The sequence below is a fragment of the Pocillopora verrucosa genome, chromosome 2 (genome assembly GCF_036669915.1).
Source record: "Pocillopora verrucosa isolate sample1 chromosome 2, ASM3666991v2, whole genome shotgun sequence".
In the NCBI taxonomy this organism is placed as follows: Eukaryota; Metazoa; Cnidaria; class Anthozoa; order Scleractinia; family Pocilloporidae; genus Pocillopora; species Pocillopora verrucosa.
The window spans coordinates 3575725-3597362 of NC_089313.1; the positions used below are offsets into that span (position 1 = coordinate 3575725).

The following is a 21638-nucleotide window of genomic DNA, read 5'->3' on the forward strand; positions in this document are numbered from 1 at the left end:
CGGTTTGTGTAAACATTGCAACACGATCTGACAGATATCAGCTGATCGAAGCTTTTCATTGTTTTAAAGAGACGAAAGACTTACCTTGACTCCTACTTTTTGGTTGCATGTTTTCCGAGAGGGAAGCTCCTTTTGTTTTCGGTTTATGTTAATTCATCTCAGTTAACGACACGCGTGGAGTACTTTGCAATTATTAGGTCTCGGCTTATAGCCGAATGTTTTGTGTTTATTTTTTATTTCAATGCAACAGCTGCTGACATGAAAAAGTTTAGGGTCTCGGCTTATAGCCGAGATCGGCTTATAGGCGAATAATTACGGTATATCATATATTGATCGCACCGTATTACTATAGTACAAAACTTTGTACATGAGATGTTGTGTACCACTGTTCCTTAAGATGAAAAAGGCGAATTTTAACGCTTTTAGGGGTTTGGCTTTGATGTTTACTTGAGTGTAGGTAGAGTGAAAAGCTTATACGCCATAGTGAATATATACTTTGGAGCACTTTCCATGAAGAAAAACCCGATAATTTCTGATGTAAAAAAAGGAAAAAGCTTTCAAGTGGAAACCTGAAACAACAACACCAACAAAAGAAAAAAAGAAAGAAAAAGAAAAGGATGCATAGTTGTTTCTCTTTTCTTTTTCCACTGAAACTAACGATCTAAAAACTAACGTGCCAATTTATTAATTCCTCTCGCACTATGCATCATGATGAATAAACTTCCTCAATGCGGTGTGTCAACAATGCCACTCAAGTTTCTAGGACTCAGGCTACTGCAGAAAATGGTCAACTCTGAGCCAGAGGGGCCTGTATCAGTCCCTCTCCATCTTAATCGAGGAAATAATATCATTACTTCTTTTGATAAGGAATTCCTATCGGTTTTTCTATACAAACTGAATAATAACCATCTAACCTTGAGGAGAGATGGCAAGGATTTTTTGCCAAACCTCGCACCAAGCTCCCCTTGCCCATGAAAGGCGCGGTAACTAAGCCCTACAAGCGGATAATCCCTCCAAACAAACGAACTGAAATTGAAAAAAGTTACCAAAATCTGTGAAGTTATTCGCCTGATCTGATTTTACAAGATGGTGAGTATTATGATAGAGTATTTTGATTTAAAAGACAGGATGCGTCCATTTTGTGAAGATTATATGACGATATAAGATAATATAATGAGGAATTTATCAAAGCTTAGCCGTCACTAGAAACCATATGTAATGATTCAGCTGAATGATTGTGTTTCCGTCTCTAGTTTGGGTTTGAAATGTTTGGTGGTGTGCCTAGGACATTCAATACACACTTTCGTTGCTATTCAGTCGTTATGTTTCCGGGAAATGAGAGAGAAGACGTGGAACGTGGCGGTAAAAGTAAGTTAGTTTTTTACATACAATATCTAGGGATTTAATCTGTTATTGTTGCGTGCACGACATTGTACCTCGCGTGAGCTTAATAGATCTAAAAATTAACCCTTTAACCCCTCGATGTTTGGGTGTAAATGGTTAATTTAAGGGGCCCCTTCACCCTGCGACATATTCCATTTGACTGCTAAGAGAACCCAGACTGTTGTAACGAGAAGATTCTAAATTTGCCATGTCAATCATATCAGTTATTTTATAGGTAATAACATGATTTCGAGTACAATTTGGTGTAAATAAGCACAAGTTAAGTTTTTAAAGAAAACAAAATTGCACGAGCCAATGCAACTGTTGAATTTGAAAAATTTACAAGTGCCTATTACACCAAATTATAAGATAAATCACACGATGTCATTACTTGTTAATAATGTAAATGAAAAAACATTGCAGTAAGTCAAGACAGACGAAATTTTGAAAGTATGCACATTTTATTTGTAGTATGCACTGGTCTTACAACTTTGCATTTGTATTACATGAGAAAGCACTTGTTTTCAGCCAATCAGAAGCACATAATTTTTTATTATGAACATTATTTTTTGCAATTTTTTTTCTTTTTATTTACATAATTATTTACTTATTCTTATTTTTCAGTTATAATGCCTCCCTCAGCCTTGGATCAACTAAGTAAGTCTGTTATAGAGATAGATAATCTGTTTATGGTTTTCTAAGAGTGGCAGTAAGTCAAATGTTTATGAGGTAATAACGTATCTTTTTTAAGTTTCATTCAGCATGCATGCTTTAATCCCATCTGCCTGTCTTAAACCCTTTCACCCCTAAGATCTCAAAAGTATCTCTCCTTACTGTCCACTATTCAGTTCTGAAAATTTAGTCTCAAATCAATTAGCAACCCTTGATGTTTTTTTTCCTTATTCTCATTACATGTCTGCTGAACAAAGTATTGATTAGGTAAGGAGAAACTGCTTATGGGTCACTCCTGGGAGTGAAAGGGTTCATAGTGTATTTAAACAGTTATTGTAGTTGAAGATTAAACTGGGTCTCTGCATATGCAATATTTACTAACATGAATTTTGCCTGATTGTGATTTACAGCAAGACTTCACATTGTTTACCCAATGCTCTTCAAATTGTCCAGTACAAAATCAGATAGAAATACTCATTGTGGAGTACTGGAGTTTGTTGCTGATGAAGGCAAGATTTATCTTCCTTACTGGGTTAGTAATTATATGGTCATTCTTGTTAATTGTGTCAAACTAATAAAAGTGGTTTTAACCTTGAATGCAGAACATCAGAAAAAGGAAGGCGTGGCCTAGTGGTTAGGGCGCTGGACTTGCAAGCTGGAGGCCCCGGGTTCAGATCCTCCTTCCTGCCACTAGATGGATTTGTCTTCGGTGGCCCCGAACTCAACTCCTGCACGCTTTGTAAATAGCCAACTGGTTCGCCTCCTGCCAGTTGGGATTCTTATCATGTTATGTTAATTTGCTCTTTCATATTTGTTTGTAACGCGCATTTGAACATATTCACATGGAATTTGCGCAATATAAATGTTTATAATTTTTTTTTTTTTTTTTCCTCCTCTTAGCCACCCACAATTTTGTGCAAAAGTGAAAAAACTTGCATGGAAAACATGCCATCATTCCTCTATTATTTTTATTTATGCATCGATTCTTTCTTTTTAATCTCACACATTGTTTTGAAAAGTTATCTAATATATCTCTCAGTTAGTAGGTGTGCTATGATTGGTCAATTTATTAGGCTGTATTTTACTGTATGGACTGCTGAATTCAAAAGTTTGTTCGAAGTGAAGTCTTCTCCTTCTATTTGTAATAAAAGATATGATAAACATCTTACTAACCTCGTTTTCTTGGTCTGTACTGTAAGTTACAGATTGTATAAAGTACAATTTTATCAAGGGGCTACTTAAGATATTTCCCTTTTTTTCTGAACTGATGTTTTGTCAAACCTATTGCTGGTGTACAATGTTGAAAATTTTATATCAGTCCAATACAAAAAAAAAATATATAGCATATATTTTAACCTCCTGCGTTTGTTAAAAAAAAGACATGATAAATGATGGAAATGTCATCAATCGTAACACCAATTGTTGCATAGTTGTTGAGAGCTATTTTTTCTATTTTTTTTTTAAAGATGATGCGCAATTTACTAGTGTGAAGAAGGTGGTTTGTCTACAGGTGGAGAGTGCATCACTGCCTGTTTGTCATCATAATGCCAAGTTTCAAACCACACTCAGATTTGACTTTTTGGATATCACCAAACCAAATGCTGTGTATCCTTTGTTGTATATGGACTTATGAATGCTTTCATTTATAATCCAAACTGCAGTTCATGATATGTGAAAATACAGTTACATTGAACTTATAAACCTGTCAACACAAGAAATAAACAGTCCCAAATTTTTTCCGCGCAGTTGCTAACAGTTCATTGAGTTAAAAATGTTTTAGTAATTGAAGAGATCAATCTTGGAGATGCTACCAGCTCCCTGCTTATTCAAAAACCTATCATTTATTGCCCCGGTTTAACACATTAAAAAAATAAGCAATTTGAAGTTTATTGTATTAAACCCTTTTTTCTAATCTGTTTTTCCTCAGCATCGTAAGTCCATTTGAGATTTGGTAGAACCCTCCAACAGTTTGTAAATTTTTCCCCTTGTGGCTTGTGACTTACACACCGTCTCTAGAATTTAAATACCTTCCATAACAAATAACATAGCTTAGAAAAAGCACTCAGATCAGTTGCCTGTTCCACTAAAGGTGATGTAATTGCAATCAAGTTTACAATGAAAGGTCAGTAACCATTATGGTTCTTGACGTGAATTTGTTTTTTTTTGTAATCATTCCTGATTTCCTTCCTTTTTTCATTATTCATAAATGGCTTTGTCTTTGCTAAGATCTGGTTCTTTTAATTTGCCAGTCATTACTAACACTCAGATTGTTATTCAACCCTTTACAACACTAACATCAGTATGCATTTTCTCCCTAAGTATTCTCTATACATCCTAAGTTTTCTGACAAGGAGAATATTGTTTAACAATCAAGAACTTCTTTAGTTGGTGATCATTTCCTTTACTCTTCATGACCTTAATCTTGATTCGGGGTGATACTGTGATGGAAAGTAGAATGCTAGTCACTCTAAAGTTTTTTAAGGGCCTTTGGGGATGTCTTCTTGAAATGTGTTTTAGTGTGTTCTGAAAGCATCATTGATTCAGTGGGGACAATCTATTGATAGTTCCTTTGTTGGTTTTGCAGATTTAATGAGTTTTATGGTTCTTGATGAACAAAACCTGGCAATGCAGTGTCAATTATCGAGTTGTGATATGCAGGTACAAACATAATCAACAAAGGCCATTAGACAAAGTGTGGATTTATATAATGCATACGACACTGGCCACAAAGCATATAATTGTTAGTGAGTACATGCTGTTAATCCTTCAGTTGAGTTTGCCTCACCTGTTGGATATGTTGACACCAGAAAGGCAAGTAAAACGGTCTGAAGAAAAAGAAGAAGAGGTAACCAATGAATCAATTCATCAGTCAGTCAGTTCAGACAGTGTCAGAAGGTCAGTCAGTCCCTGTCATTTGGAGGTTAAATCAGTCAGTCCCATTAGTCAGTTGGACAGTCACCCCATCACTCATTCAGTGAGCTCCCGTCTAACAGTAAGTTAGCCTGTCATTTAGTCAATTATTAAGTTATTCCGTCAGGCCATCAGTCACTTAGTCTGTTAGACCCCGCCATCCAGGCATCAGTTTAGTTCAATCCGCTCTGTCAGTCGTTAAGAATTCAACCAGTCTTTTGGTCAGGTCATTCATTCAAAACGATTCTGCTGTCAGCCAATCCGATCATTCAAATAATCATCCATCAGTCATATATCAGTCGATCAGTCATTCAGTCAGTCCATCAATCAGTCAGTCACTCCCTCACGTCACTCCGTCAACCAGCCTTCAAACAGTCGTTAAATCAGTCGGCCTGGTTATTACTCCAATCAGTCAGTCAGTCAGTCGTAAGTTATGTAAGTGGGTCAGTCAGCGAGTCAATCGGTCCATCATCTTTTTCTTAACAATATCGTGAATCTGTTCACCTACCACTGAACAACATTTTGGCGCATCACAGAGTGACTGACACCATGAAAAACATTGTAGTTAGACAAATGGAGTTTAGGAACTCGCAAACAAATACGAAGGGGGAACGAACAACAACCTGCTAACTTTGCAAGAATTTAGTGTGAACAACTGAGTTGAAAACGTAAATTGGCCACCGTAAATAGTTAAAGGCTGACGTTTTTTTCGAGCGTGCGCCATTCGTCAGAGCGATGCAAGCGGCAGCTTAAGAGAGAAATTTGTATTGTCATATCTATAAAAGAACTGGTCTTATAATTGCCTGTTGATCTATAAAAGAGAATGTTGCCAATAGGACAACAGAGCCCTTCCTCTAGGAGACGGTAAGTCAAGTCGAAATAAGCATCAGTAAGTCTTTATTGAACTTAACTAGCCAGCGAGAGAACGCACAAATGCGCGAAACCTCAAACGGATCAATTCCTCTCAACACTCGCTTTTTTCGCGTCCCTAATTTCTTCTAGCAAGCTGATGTAACCGCATGTTGAACATGGTTTCCCTCCAGGTAACATACGTTTGGACAGTTGGATTCCTATTGATGACATCATGGTTTGTCGAATTGTACAATTACCGTATGAATCTTATTTTCCCTGTTAAAAGTAGCAATTGCAAAACCTGCAAAAATTTCGATCAACGTTACTTAGTAAAAAGAAGGGCCCTCCAGCCCTTTTTTTTTTTGAAGTTTGTGTTTGTTTGGTCCCTTCCCCCACTTTTGTTATGAATACATAGATCTGCAGAACAGGCGTATCTTTTATCTATTTATTAATTTATTTATCTATTGTTCCTTGTTTTGCGTTGAGCAGGCGAGCCCGGATGTTGTTCACGGGGGCCTCGCCGTTCACAGAGCTTTCCTCGTGCCTGCCTGGCGCATCCTCTGCATGCCTACAAAACGCCAAAGTACTTTAACGTCTTTTTTAAAACTGGAAGGCTTTCACTGGTTCAGGATTTCGCTTTGGGACGGTAAGAAAAAGAAGTCAAATGTTCCGTCTAATCCGGTACCAATTGGTCCTCCTGTTATTCGATGTATGATTGACGTTTTCTGTTTAGAGGCTGATTCGACTTTCCTCTTTCTTTACCTTGTTCTGTTTATTTCTATTTCAGGGGAATTCAATTACGACTTCGAAAAAGGAAGATTACTTTTAAAATGAACTTAAACAAATCGAACAACTCACATGTACATTGTAAGATCAATACCATTTGTAATTCATCAAAAAAAATTTCTGTCCCCATTGGTATAGATTAGGTCTCTGCGTGCTATGCACGGCCGTTTTTTTTTTTGTTTTTTTTTTTTTTTTCGTTTTCCCTGATAGTTTCTTTTTCGGTAAAGGCGGTTGACTTTCTTGTATTTTTAACCTTTGACCCCTAAGAGGGATTAGCCATCTAATTTCTCCTTACAATGTCACCCCTGAATCACACATTAAGGTCTCAAGAATACAGAAAATGACTCACCAACAAAAAATGACTTTTGAATTGTTCAAAACAAATACTCTCCTATGTCGGTAACTTAGAACTATGTAACAGAAAAGAGAAACAGTACATGTGGAGAATATGCATGCTTGACTGTTGGGGTTAAGTCAATGAAACTTCTCCCCTCTTTACTTTTGGTGTTGGTTTGTTGTTGTCTTCGGGTTTATGTTACCAGTGTGTTTTTCCTTATCAATGTCACTCTGTCCTTTTTTACAGTCGAACAACAAGGGAGAATCTAAGTAAGCCGCCAGAATTCCTTGAAGCTTTTATACAAGGGTCAGGAAAAACGTTACGACAAAAGAGGAAAAAATTAGTGTGTAAAAGAAATGGTGTATTTAGTTAAACCATACATTAAACATGGGGTAGCAGTATGAATGAGAAGAGAGAGTTTATTGATGAATCATGCAAAGCTCACTTTATTTCCCACTAAAACTATTTACAGAAATTGAAGTTAAGCTCGGCTGTGTGGAAAGGTCTTGTACGACACTAAATAAACCATCGGAAGATAAACGGACTATTTATGTAGTGTAAGTTAAATTAGTCTTTCAAATGAAAGAAGCTCATTTTTGGAACGTGATTGTGGTATAACTGGTCTGTTAAATTGATCTTTCTTCATATTCAAGTACAACGAAACGACAAAATAACTCCGATCAGATCAGTTTGTCATATCTTTTTTAATCCCGCACACAGTCGTTCTGCTTTCTTTCAATCATATCTCTAATATCAGTGATACTTGCAATGCCTTGACCATCGTCATATTTATGCAAGTATATTCTAATTATGTTTTTAATGTTTATTAAATATTAAAGTTTTTCCACAACTGACAATTAACGAGAAAATAGAAAGGCTTACAAAGGATACACATTAATACCTGGGTCTAAAATCCACGTTACAATCTGAGAGGCAAAACGAAACGTGAAATCCCCATACCTTTCACGTCCCCCAGCCGACAGTAGGAGGGATCTTAACCACCCCACGACGGGGACAAACTGGGCGGTGACGAGGACGTGGCAAAACAACAGATCGAATGGGAGGAAATATAGCTCCGCCACGTGCTTCTTTTAAACTGTGTTCATTTCTTAGCGCGTTCTCTGAAAAAATTTTAAAACCCCGGGGTTTTTTGTTTTTTTTTTTCATCACCAAAATTTTGCGTGGCCATCTGAAGGTAAAAACCTGATGGAAAATTATTTAAATTTTAAATTTGGAAATCCATGAACGCAGCTACTGCACATTATGCATGAAGATCGAAATGTGGCGCCGTAAACATTAGGCCCAGCCGTTGGCGAAATTCTAACAAAAATAGAACATTTCATTCTTTAATCGCCCTCTTCCACAGCTGTTTGCTGTCCCCGACTGCGTAAGGTTTCCCACTAACACCGGTTGAGGGACCGATGACTAATCTTTCCTCAGATGTATTTTCATATTTCTCCGAAATAAAAAAGATAGATGGCTCCTTAGCGCAGGATGGTTTAGAAGGTAGTTCTACGCCGGTTTTGAACCTCTGTTTTGTTACCCGCAGTCATCTCTTTCCGTTCCTCTACACAGTCCGCCTAACCGAGGAAACGGACTCGTCCCAAGTCGTCTACTCTACTTTAACAGGGATGCAAGGGGTAAAGACGAGAGGGCCAATTTTTCATTTGTCATCTTCCTTCCCATTGTTCCCCTTCGTCATAGTAGGCATGGTAGTGTTACTCTCTTTACGAGCCGCGTGAGTGACATGAGAAAAACTACTAGTCTGAGGGATGATTCATTTGAGTCCAAGCTTTGAGGCGTCGCAGGCTCAAGCGTACCCAACTGGCCCATCCTCCCACTTTCTGCTAATAGCTGGATTCACCCACATTTGGTTATTAACCAATAACCCATTCACCCTAGCTTGAGCAAGTAAAGAAGGTCAATTTCTTAAAAAGGGAGGCGAAAAGCACCACCCTAATCCATCAAGTACGTAATAAGAGTTAATTTAATTTAATAGCAATTAATTTGACCACACTACTGCAGAATGCAACAAAACTTTCATATCAATAAAGAGTCTTTTCATGCATAACATCTTTCTTTACTGAAACAAAAAGCTACTCCTACATATGCAATTCTCCCCCTCGCGGAAGAGCTAACCATCCCTTAAAGGTAGGGAACGTTTTTCTCAGTACAAATATCCTTAAAACTACAGTTATATTAACAGGATAGCCTAATGGCAAAAAAATTGTTACAACGCTTTGCAGAACTTACTTGCTTCCGAACTCTTTCAGGACAAACGTTAGTTACTTCACTAAAAGTTTTCAGGAGTACGCGTCAGGAGACGTCCCTACAATAAGGAATTTCTGCCCTTTCGCCGTCAGAAAACTAATGCAATTAGTTCAACGAATAAGTCATACTGGGCCATTTTCACAATTGCGAGTATCGACAGGTAACCCGGGTTGGTTTTTGTGTCGTGATCGGTTCATAAAACTCGCGACCAATCAGATTCAAAAATTAAAACCAATCACGACTTAGCTCTGCACCGCCCCGCTTTTTGTTCCCGCGTTTTCAAACATTTTACATTGTCTTTAACTTCCTTATCAATTGGCGTCCTTGTGGCGGTTTTCCCTTGTCCTACGATTGGCGGTTGGCGATTCGCTTTGGTTTTGGGTTTCTTACACGACACTCAATCGAGAAGTCGCTCCATTCGCGTTGATCCTGGTGACTAAACCTGTAACGGGGCACGTGTTGCCTCGTCATTTACTTGCTAAACAACGATCAACTACCTATGGCTGCAAAAACCCTTGGTGGTGTTCTTCAGATTGCAAATCACAAAAAGTTTTCCTTAAAAAAAATTCATATTTTACAGTGGTCTACTGAAAAATGTCCAGTTTTCTCTACTATACCACGACAAACTTTCGCGTTAAACAAAACTCAAGTCCCAAATGTTTTCTTCAACAACGCTGCATCAATTTAACGATTTCAGCTTGTTCCCCTCCCAAGGAGATAAAATCTGACGCGTTGACCACCTCCAACCCTCTTACATATTCCCAACGATGACAAGTCGAGGAGACATTGTTCACTTTACGTTATAGTCGCCTGAAAATTCTTTGTTCCGTGAGGATTGAAAGACGCTGATATAAAATAAATAATTGGTAGCGACTGGTTATCTACTTTTGAGTTTTCTTTAGTTTCCTCACCTGTGTATTAAAAAGCCCTAAATAAATCCCCCCCATATCCCCTATTGCCACCCAGTGGTAGTCGCCAATAACCGTGTTTAAAGGTTGTTCAAGGAATTTGGCAAGAGCAAGAAAGCTTTTATAGATTAACTGTACTTGATAAATCATCCACTATTTCGTTGGGCCGTGTGTGTTCCGTGGGGGAACCATGGCCCATCATCGTGTGAGGCTTCCTCTTTGGGAGAACGAATAAAGGGCCCCTTGCAGATTCTGCTCAAGGCCAGTGGCTAACAGGACATTACCCGTGATTCTCGGCTGAAAAAACCTTCCAAACAGAATAGGATGTACTTGCTATCCCCTTCCTAGAGCTCTGCTTCACGTGCTGCACCTCTGTAATTGGGTCCGTTGCCCTCGCCAAATCCAACCCTAACATCTACCTTCCCACATCCCTTTAATCGAAAGCAAACAGATTTTTCATTCCCGAGAACTGGTCACTTCCGTCCAATGGGCGGTCCCGCACGTACTTCCGGCGCGCCGGTTTTAATTTTAACTGTACAACATTAATCCTAAACCGCACTGAACGCAGTCGTCAACCTACATGCTATACGTCTGTGGCGCCATCTCTAGGAATCTATCTCTTCGTTACGGAGGAGGCGGTTCATTTGGTCTACAAGGGAGTAGAGGCATAGTGTGGTTTTCTGACTACTGTATCTCCCTCGACCAGGGTGTAAGGGGGAGGTGGTTCGATTCCATCACCATTTTCTTCATGCAATTACAGCAAGGTCCTGTTGTTCAGCTACGGTCCTATAAACAAAAAACATGAGATAAGAGTAAATTTCGTCAATCTCTTCCCTATGTTTTTAATACTATAAGGACCTAGATGTCAAATAGCCCTTTTTCCCTACATCAAATTGTATATTCTCTATCCTGTTCATCTATATAATTCCGTAAGGTTCTGGACAAGGAGTATTAGCCTAACAATCAGAATCTTCTTTAGTTGCTGCTGCGCACTCCTTTATTCTCCTGACCTTAATGATTCGATTCAGGGATGAATATTGTAAGGCAAAATGCTACACTTTAGGGGCCCTAGGTTAGTTACAAAGCGGAGAATGCCCGTACTCACTTACTTGTTCTTAAATTTTGTGATTGCTCCAGGACTTCTTCACTTCTCGTTCGATTTCTCCGATTTTTCTTTCGATTATCTAGTCGATGACGACTACACCAGGAGTATAAGCAGCACTACTAGTCCCCACTGACAAATCTGTAGAAATGAAAAAAAACAAAAGGACGAGCTTATTGCCAACTCCGCAGGCTACTGAATTGACACCTGGGGACAAGTAAGAACAGAAAGAATGATTTGAAAAAATATTTTTTAAAGACACACATCCATCTCTCACACACATCTTGTTAACAATATGGGGTGAGTTTCTAAAGATAGGTTGGTGCAGCGTTGTGGTGGGCATATTTACACAGGGTACTTTGACCTGTTTCCAACTGAGTTGATTATGTGAACTGGCCACTGTAGAGAGCTTTTAGAGTGAACCTTCATCCTGACCAAAGTGCTAGTAGTGCTCGAAATATCAGCTTTGGAAACTCTTTACAGTGGTCACTTCACATCAACTCAGTTGCTAAAAACCAAATATCATGTATATCACTTAATCCTCCTCTTGCTGACAAGATACCTATATAACAGCTGTCTTCACTGTCTACATCCACTTTTCTTGTAATTTTTAACATCCAAGGATTTGGGTGTAATAGCCAGTTTGCTGGATAAATGTATTGATATTATAGAGAGACAATTACATGAGGAATTAACACTGTCTATCAAACAACATTCTCTTTTTGATACTTTTCTATCATCTCAGCACCATTTCCTGTTTGTGTGAAATGTATTGTTAGCTGTAAGGAGAAAATGCCTTTTCACTCAAAAAATTGTATGAAACTGTTCCTTCTAAAGTGGCAAAATACCTCCGACCAATAAAGAACAAACCAACAAATATTTGAATAAGATTATTGAATCCCTAGTAGGTCAACAAAACTTCTCATAATGGAACTTATCCCATTTTTCATGGTACCAAGGTGACCTTATAGCTGTAAGTGTACTGCAAAGCCCCCTCAAGCCTTTGACCCCAGGAAAGTGATTAACCTATAACTTCGTCCTAGGGGGGTCATTCCAACATTTCAATCTAGCAAACAGGTAATGAGAATAAACATGCTTATCAGGAAACAAGAATATAATAAGTTTACTATAACCACCAAATGTCCCCTGTCCCACCCCCCCCCCCATATCTACAAGGAACTGTAATAGCAAGTCAGTTTAATAGGTGAAACAACCAGTAAGGAATCATTGAGATTTAGAGGTTTCAAGGAGATCTATTCATATAATCCCCTAGAGCTTATATTTTCCGCATGTTCTCAGGTCACTCAGACAAGTTGCCAACATACATTTCTAGATCCTTGTCGAATCTCATCCAAGAACACAACACAAGGACCCAGTCCTTGAGTATGTTCGTAATGCCTCGTCATTTTCAGACCTACTGGTGATTGCAATATTTTTTTCTCACATTATTTATTCCTCAAAAAAGTATTCAGGAGGCCACAGTATCAGTGAAAGATATAATGAACATTAGGTTGTTTACTGACTGATTCCACAAGAACTATAGAATTAACCTCAATTCCATTACTCCCAAGAAAGAGAGAAAACAAGACGAGGGAGACGAATTCCATCACTAACTATTCAATACCCTTTGATTCCAGCAAAATACACGTTGATGCTCAGATATACATGTACACTAGTCCATGTTTTATCACACACATAGTGCAAGTTTCTCATGTGAATGGTACTATACTAAAAGATATTCAAGGAAAAAAACACACTGGGAACTAACTATAATTGCTTTGAAGAGAATCAGCCACACAGTCCTAATCACAAGCTCACACCAACAAAACATGTTTAATTTACACCAGGTTTAACTGAATAAAATTCAGTGATAGAAACTGAAAAACTAAATTTTATAAAGGTTGAAGTCTCAATGACTTACTTGCTTTCACTGAGCTAAATTTGAAGTTGCAAACATCAATTTCACCAACTTCAACATAAAAAATACAATGTCCAACAGCAATTCACAAAACAGCTTTAAAATATGTTTTAAGTTGTGGTGTGAATGGGGTAATAAGTTTCAACATGGGATAGAGTTTGAGAACACACAAAAAAAAAAAAAACAAAATACGCACACTAGAAAAAAGACACAATGTGAATAACAAATGTGAAAAAATTCAGCACATAGCCTAACCTGACATGTATAAGAGGCCATTGAAGTCTTTACCAGTGTAAGGTGTCGTCCAACGTAAACTAACCTGAAGGTGCAGTTATAAGTGCGCAACATTTGCCAGGTAATAGCTTGTAGTCACTCACAATGTTGGCAACTCGCACATTCTGATGGTAAAACATTGCGCCTGCTTGAATCCAAGTCAGAGCATGTTGCAGTGGTGACAAAATCATTATTCCCTCAGGCACAAATGGAATCTCCGTGTTTAACCTTGTTTTCCATCTGCTGATGTCATAACAAAATGCTTCTGATTGAATTGATAATTACAAAAAAGGGGGAAATCAATTCATGAACAAAGCCTCCTTAACTTGATTCTAACAATTATTCAATGAATTAACTATAAAATATTTCAAAAACCAACATGTTCAAATGATTATACACATAAAAGAGAAACTCCTATTTTAAATGCACTTCAAACGTAGGGAAATACCAAGTCTTCAAAAACATGTAACTTTATACCAAACAGTTTGTCTATTGATAGAGTAAATTTTTACAAAACATAGGAAACCAAGGATGAGTGGAAAATAAAACTTGCACGTTCTATTATGGTAATCCGCCATTTTAGTTCATTTTCAGTTTTTAATTTGCATGTCAGCCAAATGCAAGTTACGAGCATCTTTTTAAGTAAACTTCCAGAACAAAAACAAAAAAACAACTGACAAGAAAAGAACCTTCAAATTCAAACAACTTTTGAAATTATAAATCTACACTTATCCTACACACATTCCTTACAATATAAAGGGGAAGGAAAACATAACTCTTTCTAAAGGTAAGTAGAATCTTCATGTCTTTCCTCAAACACATCAAATTTGAACACACCCATACACAAAGAAGGGTTAAGAAAGTTGCATTTCTAATTATGGATGATGCCAATTGATAAGAAAAAATTTTGAGAAGTTGAAAATTTTGTCCAAAATGGGAAGTAAGACGTAGTCTCCATAGCAATGTGCATCATTTGTGACAAACTTTTTTTTTTTTTTAAACAACAAAAAATACAAACTTCTTTACAAAACCAAAACAGGTTTGTTGTCGTTGTAAACTATAGCTTTATTGAACACAACTCTTTTACCATAGCACTTGGTAATGACTACTGGTACATGCACCGGGTAGACTAAATCAAACAAACAAGGTATAGCAATGTGCCGGAATTCTCTACACATTCCTTTCCCCTCGCTTAACCTATGTCTTAACATAAATCAAATGCAATCTAAAATGCATGAATCCCAAAATATCATGCACAAAGTCACGAGATGCCAGCAGAGCTGTATAGCACTGTTTCAGTGATGAGATATCTATTGAACTACACAAGTGCAGTGAAGCACAAATAACTCAAAACTGAACCCAGACTGTCTAATTTAAGGATTTGAACACCAGAAATATTTCTTAGAGAAGATTATTTGTCTAAATACTCAGTGATGTTACCGTTACCTCATTGCTCCCCTTTCCACAGTGTTTCCAAATTTTCCAAACAAACATACTCAAATCCTCACAGCGTGAAACTGCCCATTGAAAATGAAACTACAGTGGATGACGGGAAAATAAACATTCCCACTTAATGCCTGCCATGCTAAAGTCAGTGCTATTTCCGAACACTAGGATGTCTTTGACCTTTCAAAGTCTTTGAAAATCTAGGGCATGAATTTCAAACATCTGTCCGCTGATTATATTGGCAGTTACAATATGTGCTTGAGGCAGCTTAGATTGACAGTGAAATTTCTAGTTCTTCTGTTGGAAATAGCCCCAAATAATTTACAAGGCAGTATTGCACTTTTGAGCCAATATAACAGTATTTGCCCTCTCTTGCCCACACTACAGAATAGATTGATGATAGGTCCTTCTTACATCCTTTTGTTGTTTCTCAATCGAGTTATTGTGTTACAACAATCACCCCCAGTGACACAAAGGAATGTTTTACAGATCCACATATCTGATATGAAAATAAATGCCACACAAGATTACAGTTTCTTGTCTACAAATCATGGTTTCTGTTCGTGCTTCTGCTGAAGATGCTTGTGTGACTTTTGAGTTAAGCCAGGTAAATATGTCACCCTAAATTTCATTTATTTCTATATTGACAAAGAAGCTGTGTAACCCAAATTAGTAGCCCTACCCCCACTTGAGGTACGCTTAACTTGTTTCAATTCATGGCTCAATGCACAGGTATTTTCCCACGGTGGTATGCAAATCGAGAAGCTTAAAAAATTACTCACGTCATGTCATCTTCTTTTTGTGGTATTTTATTGCTTAGGCATCATGCATCAATTCCCTGATTTTTTATTTGCTCCTGGTTTCAAGATAAAAGTGAGGCTGTATAAGCAGGAAGTGGGCCTTAAGTAATGTTAGATGTCAATGAATTTTTCTATAAATTGATGATTTGAACCTTGACCTGCAAAATTCATGTGACATACTATAAAAATTTATCTCACACCAATTGGCCTTATCATTGACATAGCAATTTCTCCTCAACTGTCTACATTTTCCTTACAAATAGTAATGGTGTGTGTTTTGTTAAACAACAAGCCCTTTGGGAATATCAGTTCCTTAATACATTCATTTAACCTTACTTGGCCTAATTTTATGCTTACTGCACTAAGGGAGCAAATTTAGTTTTCCCGATTACTTTCAAGAAATCAAAAGTTGACAAACGTGAAGAGGTGGCAACACTTCAAAAACAAAACAAAAAAATGCAGTTCAACCTAAATTTACACCATCTTTAAGGTTTTGTTTGAATCATCTGCCTACAATATGCGTTTTCTACACTGCCTGTGACTCAGTAAAATATAAGGATTGTGCTCCAGGTCTGAATTCGTATTAGAATTACGGATCATATCCTGGGCGATGGGAAGTAAGAAAAGATCCATTCAAATGTAAACTTGGAGTATATAAACTCTTTTTTTTGTTTGCTTTTTCTTTTCTGTTTCCCCTAATTTGTTTGTGTTATACAAGGACCTGAAAAGTTTAATTTGATCACTTCTATTGTTTCAACACTAGCAAGTCAGTAGACAAAGTATCAGTCATGATTAATATAGATACCACACTGCAAAGATTTCCATTTCTGATAAGTTGTACACCCAAAAGCTGGCAATCCGGCAGCTTAACCACTTCACAGTAACACAAGTTTGAAACATTCAAAAGACAAGTATTATGAACACATTGATTTAAGTCTACTGAATCATTAAGTGAAATAATGCTCCTCAAAGCCAAGCATATGATAATATGATTCACCCCGACCAATGAAATTATTAAAAAGGTTTCAACCAAGCCATAAAGAATGATTATAAATGATTTTTAACAAATGCTTGGAGAACACACCTCGTATCATTCTTCGTATTTTTTGGCTACCAGATTTCTGGATAAGAAACGAAAAAAAAATCCACATGTCAACTTGTCGCTTTAGGTGTCTATACATAACCATGGAACAAAAAAATAAAATACAGAATCATTCCATCGACAAGGTGTGTCGATTAAACTAATGTTTTTGCATGCACCTTAGGATGTTTAGAAATAAATATTAAGAAATACACACCTTCATAATTGAAGAGAAATATTCTTGTCCTTTTCCTAAGGAAGAGAGGAGAGAAAGTTGTTGACATACATTATCAAAAACTAATAACTGCATAATATTTTTACTGTACATATTGAGTGATCTTAGATGCATGAATAAAAAGTATGGCTGTTTGAATGCTGAATTCTGAAGAAAAACATACAGGTGACGTCATTGAAACCTAGAATTTGTTATTTTTTCTCGTCCAGGTGCATCTCTGGTATTGCATCATGTGCACATTGACAAACAAGACAAAATAATCAGCATAAAATTATCTCATTTGGGAAGTAAGCCATACTTTGTGTGTCTCAACGATATAGACATAGGTACCAAATATGAGACTGATCATGCTTTCTTCAACACTTTGTTTTAATACAGCACAAAGTTCCCCTTGCTTCTTCTGAAATTTCAGATTTTTAGGCTAATTGCAAAACAGTCTTTGTCAAATGAAAAGAACTAGTCTCAGACAATGTTCCATACCACTGTTATTTAGTTTTAATCAAGAAGTCATCCATTTAAAGAACATGATAGCCAAGAACTGTAATTATGGCTACTGGAAGTTAGAATGTCTTTAGCCCATTAACAAGTGATTAACATCTAACTTCTCCCTATAAGTTCCATACATTATACAGCAAACAGCAAATAAGAATACTCAAAAAGATAAGGCAGTAGTTGTAATCTTGATCTAACACCAATTCTTGTAACTAATTTACATGAAAGTGTAACAGCTAAAGGGAGAATTGCTAATTAGATCTTGGGAGTTAAAGGGTAAAGGGCACATACCAGTTAAGATTTCTAATGTACATAATTATGGAAATCATTTTGTTCTGTTCAGTCATCATTCAATTTACATTAAAATATCCTTGACTGATTGAGAGTTAAAAAACAGTACTTCCACCACGAACTGTACAGTAGGAATAGTCCCCTTAGGTCATAACATGGTGTTAAATTTGGTGCTTTATCATAGAACCACCTTATAAACTCTAGGACACAGTATTCAACGCAGGATTAAGCTAACTGAGGGTTTGCCAAAATTTTAAATTTAGTTTTGTAGCTCTGCAGAATGTTTAATTGTATAGGTTTTTTTCCTTCAATTTTGTCTTGCATTAAGGTAAAACCCCTTAATAGTAATTGCTAATGCATGCTTTACATTTCAAGAGATATCAAGGAAAGAAATCAAGACATTGTCTTCTTGCAATTGTCTTCTTAATTCTTGTCAAATGTGCCTTTAAGTATATATTAATCCGACATATAGCATCTGTGAATTGGTCTTTCAGATTAGAAGAGTGACCAGCTAAATGCCAACAAGATGTCAGGTTGTTTTTCTCAAAATCAATCTAAGATTCCTATTTTTTAGTCAAGCACCGCTTGTAAACAGTGAATCACGCTCGTCCACATGTCTTAAGACAATAGCTTGGTTGAACTGAATTGTATTGGCCACTTGCCTCATTGCATTCTATTGAAAGAATGAAATAAACACTGCACTTTTGTTCTGAAGTATTTAAAAATCTCAAGAGAGCCAGCTGCAAGATTTGACTTATAAAATTTATTTTATCAAACTATCTACAAATGCTGTGAATGATAATACATATACAAAAATTTTTCCAAATTTTAGATCTTTCTTCCAAGGTTGAAAACGGAAAACTCGACAAATTTTGCTAAGGTTTGTAAAGTCAATGAACTTAACGGGTAGTAAATTCAAACGCACCCTTTATCACGTGTGGTTATGAAAAAATAGTGAAAATAATTAGTCTTCAAAGTTGTGCCGTGAGACTTTTTGAGCTAATGTAAGAGAATGTCAGCCTAAAATATGACAGATGTAACCTTTCTTAAGTTACTCAAATACCCCTTTGCGATTAAGGAAATCGCAGTTTAAAATTTTTACGTAACAACGCCAATCATGCCATTTTTTCCGTCAAGACAAAGAATGGGTTACCCCTAACGGAATATGTTTTTTATTAGTTAAAACTTTCGTGAGAATCAACATCAAACCTTGCGTGTCCAAGCAAAGAAGTAAATACCTGAGGTGCTTCCTCAGTAAGAATCGTAGATTGACTGATAGGAGGGCGAAATCTGGCTAAAACCGGTGACCTGATAAACTCGACTAAGTTGACAAGAGTTGATCGCTCCATCACAAAAATTGTTGACATTTTCAGTTCTCGAATTTCACATCGTGTCACGAACCACCTTTAATCGCTACTTAAAATCAATTGCCTATTAGAGGAATGTTTCAAAACGCCCATAATATCATCGGTAAAATTACCAGAAGCATTCCTTTGGCATGAGGTTGAAAATCCTTGACAACGTGAGTGGAATTCTGTGAGCGAAGCGCGTTATTCAATCATATGCAGAAAAATAATTTTCGGAAGAACACATGCAGAGCTACTTGGCAACACGTTACAGTCACTCTACATTCAGAAAATAGTTTGTTCACCTCTAGAATACATTTTCATATTATCGTGAGATGAAACAAAAGAAATCAAAGAAAGTAAAACGTCTGACGCTCACGTTACAATACATCAGAATACAATCACGGTTAAGTGTAATGCTCTTTGGTTGGAAGCGGATTATGGCTCACGAACTTAAAGCGTCCGGAGCGATATCTTAAGCTTTATCGTCCTTTTAACAGATCCTAATTGCTAGTTTTTCCTTAATACAGAATCAAGTATCTTTTGAAATCCATTGAAGTAAAATAGCGACCATTTGTGACATATCTCACTGTTCATTTTCACATTTTGCGGGGAAAACACGGTGTGAGACAAATTTCCCCTTATCTCTCATTCTTCACACGTAGCTACACGTTGTTAAAAAGACACTTCGAAACTGTAAAAGGTTCGTCGTATTTAAACAATATTAGGCTGGCCCCATAGAAGAACGACTCTAATGAGCAAACAGATTTTAAATTGGAAGGTAATGACCGAAGAAGCACGTACACACGAGCTAGAATCTCTTCGCCCCACGCTAAGAGTAGAAATTTGCAAGCAAACTGCATCGCCTTACCTTGGCTTCAACATAAGGTCGTCCAGTACAAAAATGTCCAAAAGCTCAAGAGCATTCCACGATTAAATTTCGTCGAAATTCCTTTCCACGACCATTGTAAACTGGAAGAGTGTCGCAAGAGACTTACTAAGCTGCGTAGCTAATTTTAAATAATTCATCCTAAGTATGCTAATATATTTGACTTGTTAATTTATGCCAAAAGAAGCCAACTCGAAAACGAGGCGGGTAATAGAGGTTTTGTTCGAGTTTAATCAGGTGTCAAATGGTATGAAGTGTAAAAATTAAAAAAAAAAAAAAAAAAAAAGAGCCCAAATATCGCAAGAAAGCCAACAATTTATCAGGGAAGGCGATTTTAAAGACAGTTATAATAAAGCATCCACCTTTCATATTATATTGATTCAGTCAATATGAAGGCTAGCTTTCTTGAATGATGTGTTGCCGGTATATTGAAGAATGTATTTACTATGTGTCACTAAAACCATATACCGTTTAAACGTTTCTGTCAACTGCAATCCGTTTGATAAATTATATAAAGAATAAGCCCACAGTCAGCGAGAAGGTTTCGACAATAGCGACTTGAATAGCATCTAAACGACTAAAAATTTGTCCTTACGCAAGAACAAGCTGAATAAGGAATGGATAACATTACATGATCACAGAAAAGTAACAATACTCTCCGACGAGCATGGATCTAAGAGCCTTCTCGGTTTGAAAAATATAGCAATTGTTTTTAAAAAGCAGAAAGTGACTTGAAGCAGTCTGTAAATGCAACATTGTCAGTTTTTTTTAAATTCATCGCACGAATTTTTTTTACAACAAAATCCCAATTAACAATATCTTGATAACAACAGAATTTGAACACAAATATACTAAAAAATTGGCAAAAATGAAGAAAACAATTTCCAACATGATTCATGATAGAAGTCAATCACTTTATGACCCTTATGCGATGATTCTTGGAGAAGTCGACCGTTTGTACCGGTTAGCATTACAAGAACACCACGATGAGATCACTGTAGAATGGTACATGATCAATGCATATACACAGAGCGAAAGTTGTAACTTTTTTTCATCTCTTTCGCGATTGAGGATGAAATCGTCTCGTTTTGTTTGTAGTTGTCTCATTATAAATATTTACGACTCGCACGTCTCCTACGCGTGTTTTGGAATAGAGCCAGTTTACCAGGTAACATATTTCTTAAGTGTTGAAGATAAACCAGTTACTAAAAGAGAGAAATTATAAAAGGCTTTAAGAACGACATGCGTTTAGGATCCAGCGTAAGGTCCTGATAATTTCCGCTACATTATTTATCAATAGAATTGAACAAGACTGTGAAACTTTTATTCAGAACATTTATTTTTTAAGTCATGTGATAGTTGTGACTAAAATGAAAGCACTCAGACGAAATAAATGAACATTGCTTAATATTTAACACAATTGAATTGTCTTTGTTTATGGCGAGTCTCAGTTCATCAATAAATCAGCGAGTAAATTTTTGCCATCCAGTACACTTTGTTTTTCTCGCTGTGACCGAAAATACACAACAAACCCACTCGATCTGCTCTATGAAGGAGAGACGAAGTAAGCGTTTAATTTGAGTTAAAATCTAGATTTCAGTTAGCCACAATTTTCGTAAAATATGCGTCAGATTTGTCATTATGGG

General features: G+C 36.8%; 1 protein-coding gene and 1 pseudogene across 1 annotated transcript; one reads left to right on the forward strand and one right to left on the reverse strand.

Annotated features, from left to right (window-relative positions):
* Positions 1 to 986: 986 nt before the first annotated feature.
* LOC131773258 (ubiquitin recognition factor in ER-associated degradation protein 1) lies at positions 987 to 7313 on the forward strand. The gene is given in 18 exon segments (XM_066162337.1): positions 987 to 1089; positions 1254 to 1368; positions 2008 to 2040; positions 2466 to 2587; positions 3522 to 3542; positions 3544 to 3558; positions 3560 to 3660; positions 4104 to 4163; positions 4640 to 4713; positions 4826 to 4857; positions 4859 to 4923; positions 5968 to 6002; positions 6429 to 6457; positions 6460 to 6526; positions 6605 to 6631; positions 6634 to 6677; positions 7187 to 7204; positions 7206 to 7313. Coding segments are annotated over 18 exon segments (969 nt in total). The 5' UTR covers positions 987 to 1086.
* Positions 7314 to 10743: 3430 nt separating this feature from the next.
* On the reverse strand, positions 10744 to 20115 carry LOC131773274 (uncharacterized; annotated as a pseudogene).
* Between the last annotated feature and the right edge of the window lie 1523 nt (positions 20116 to 21638).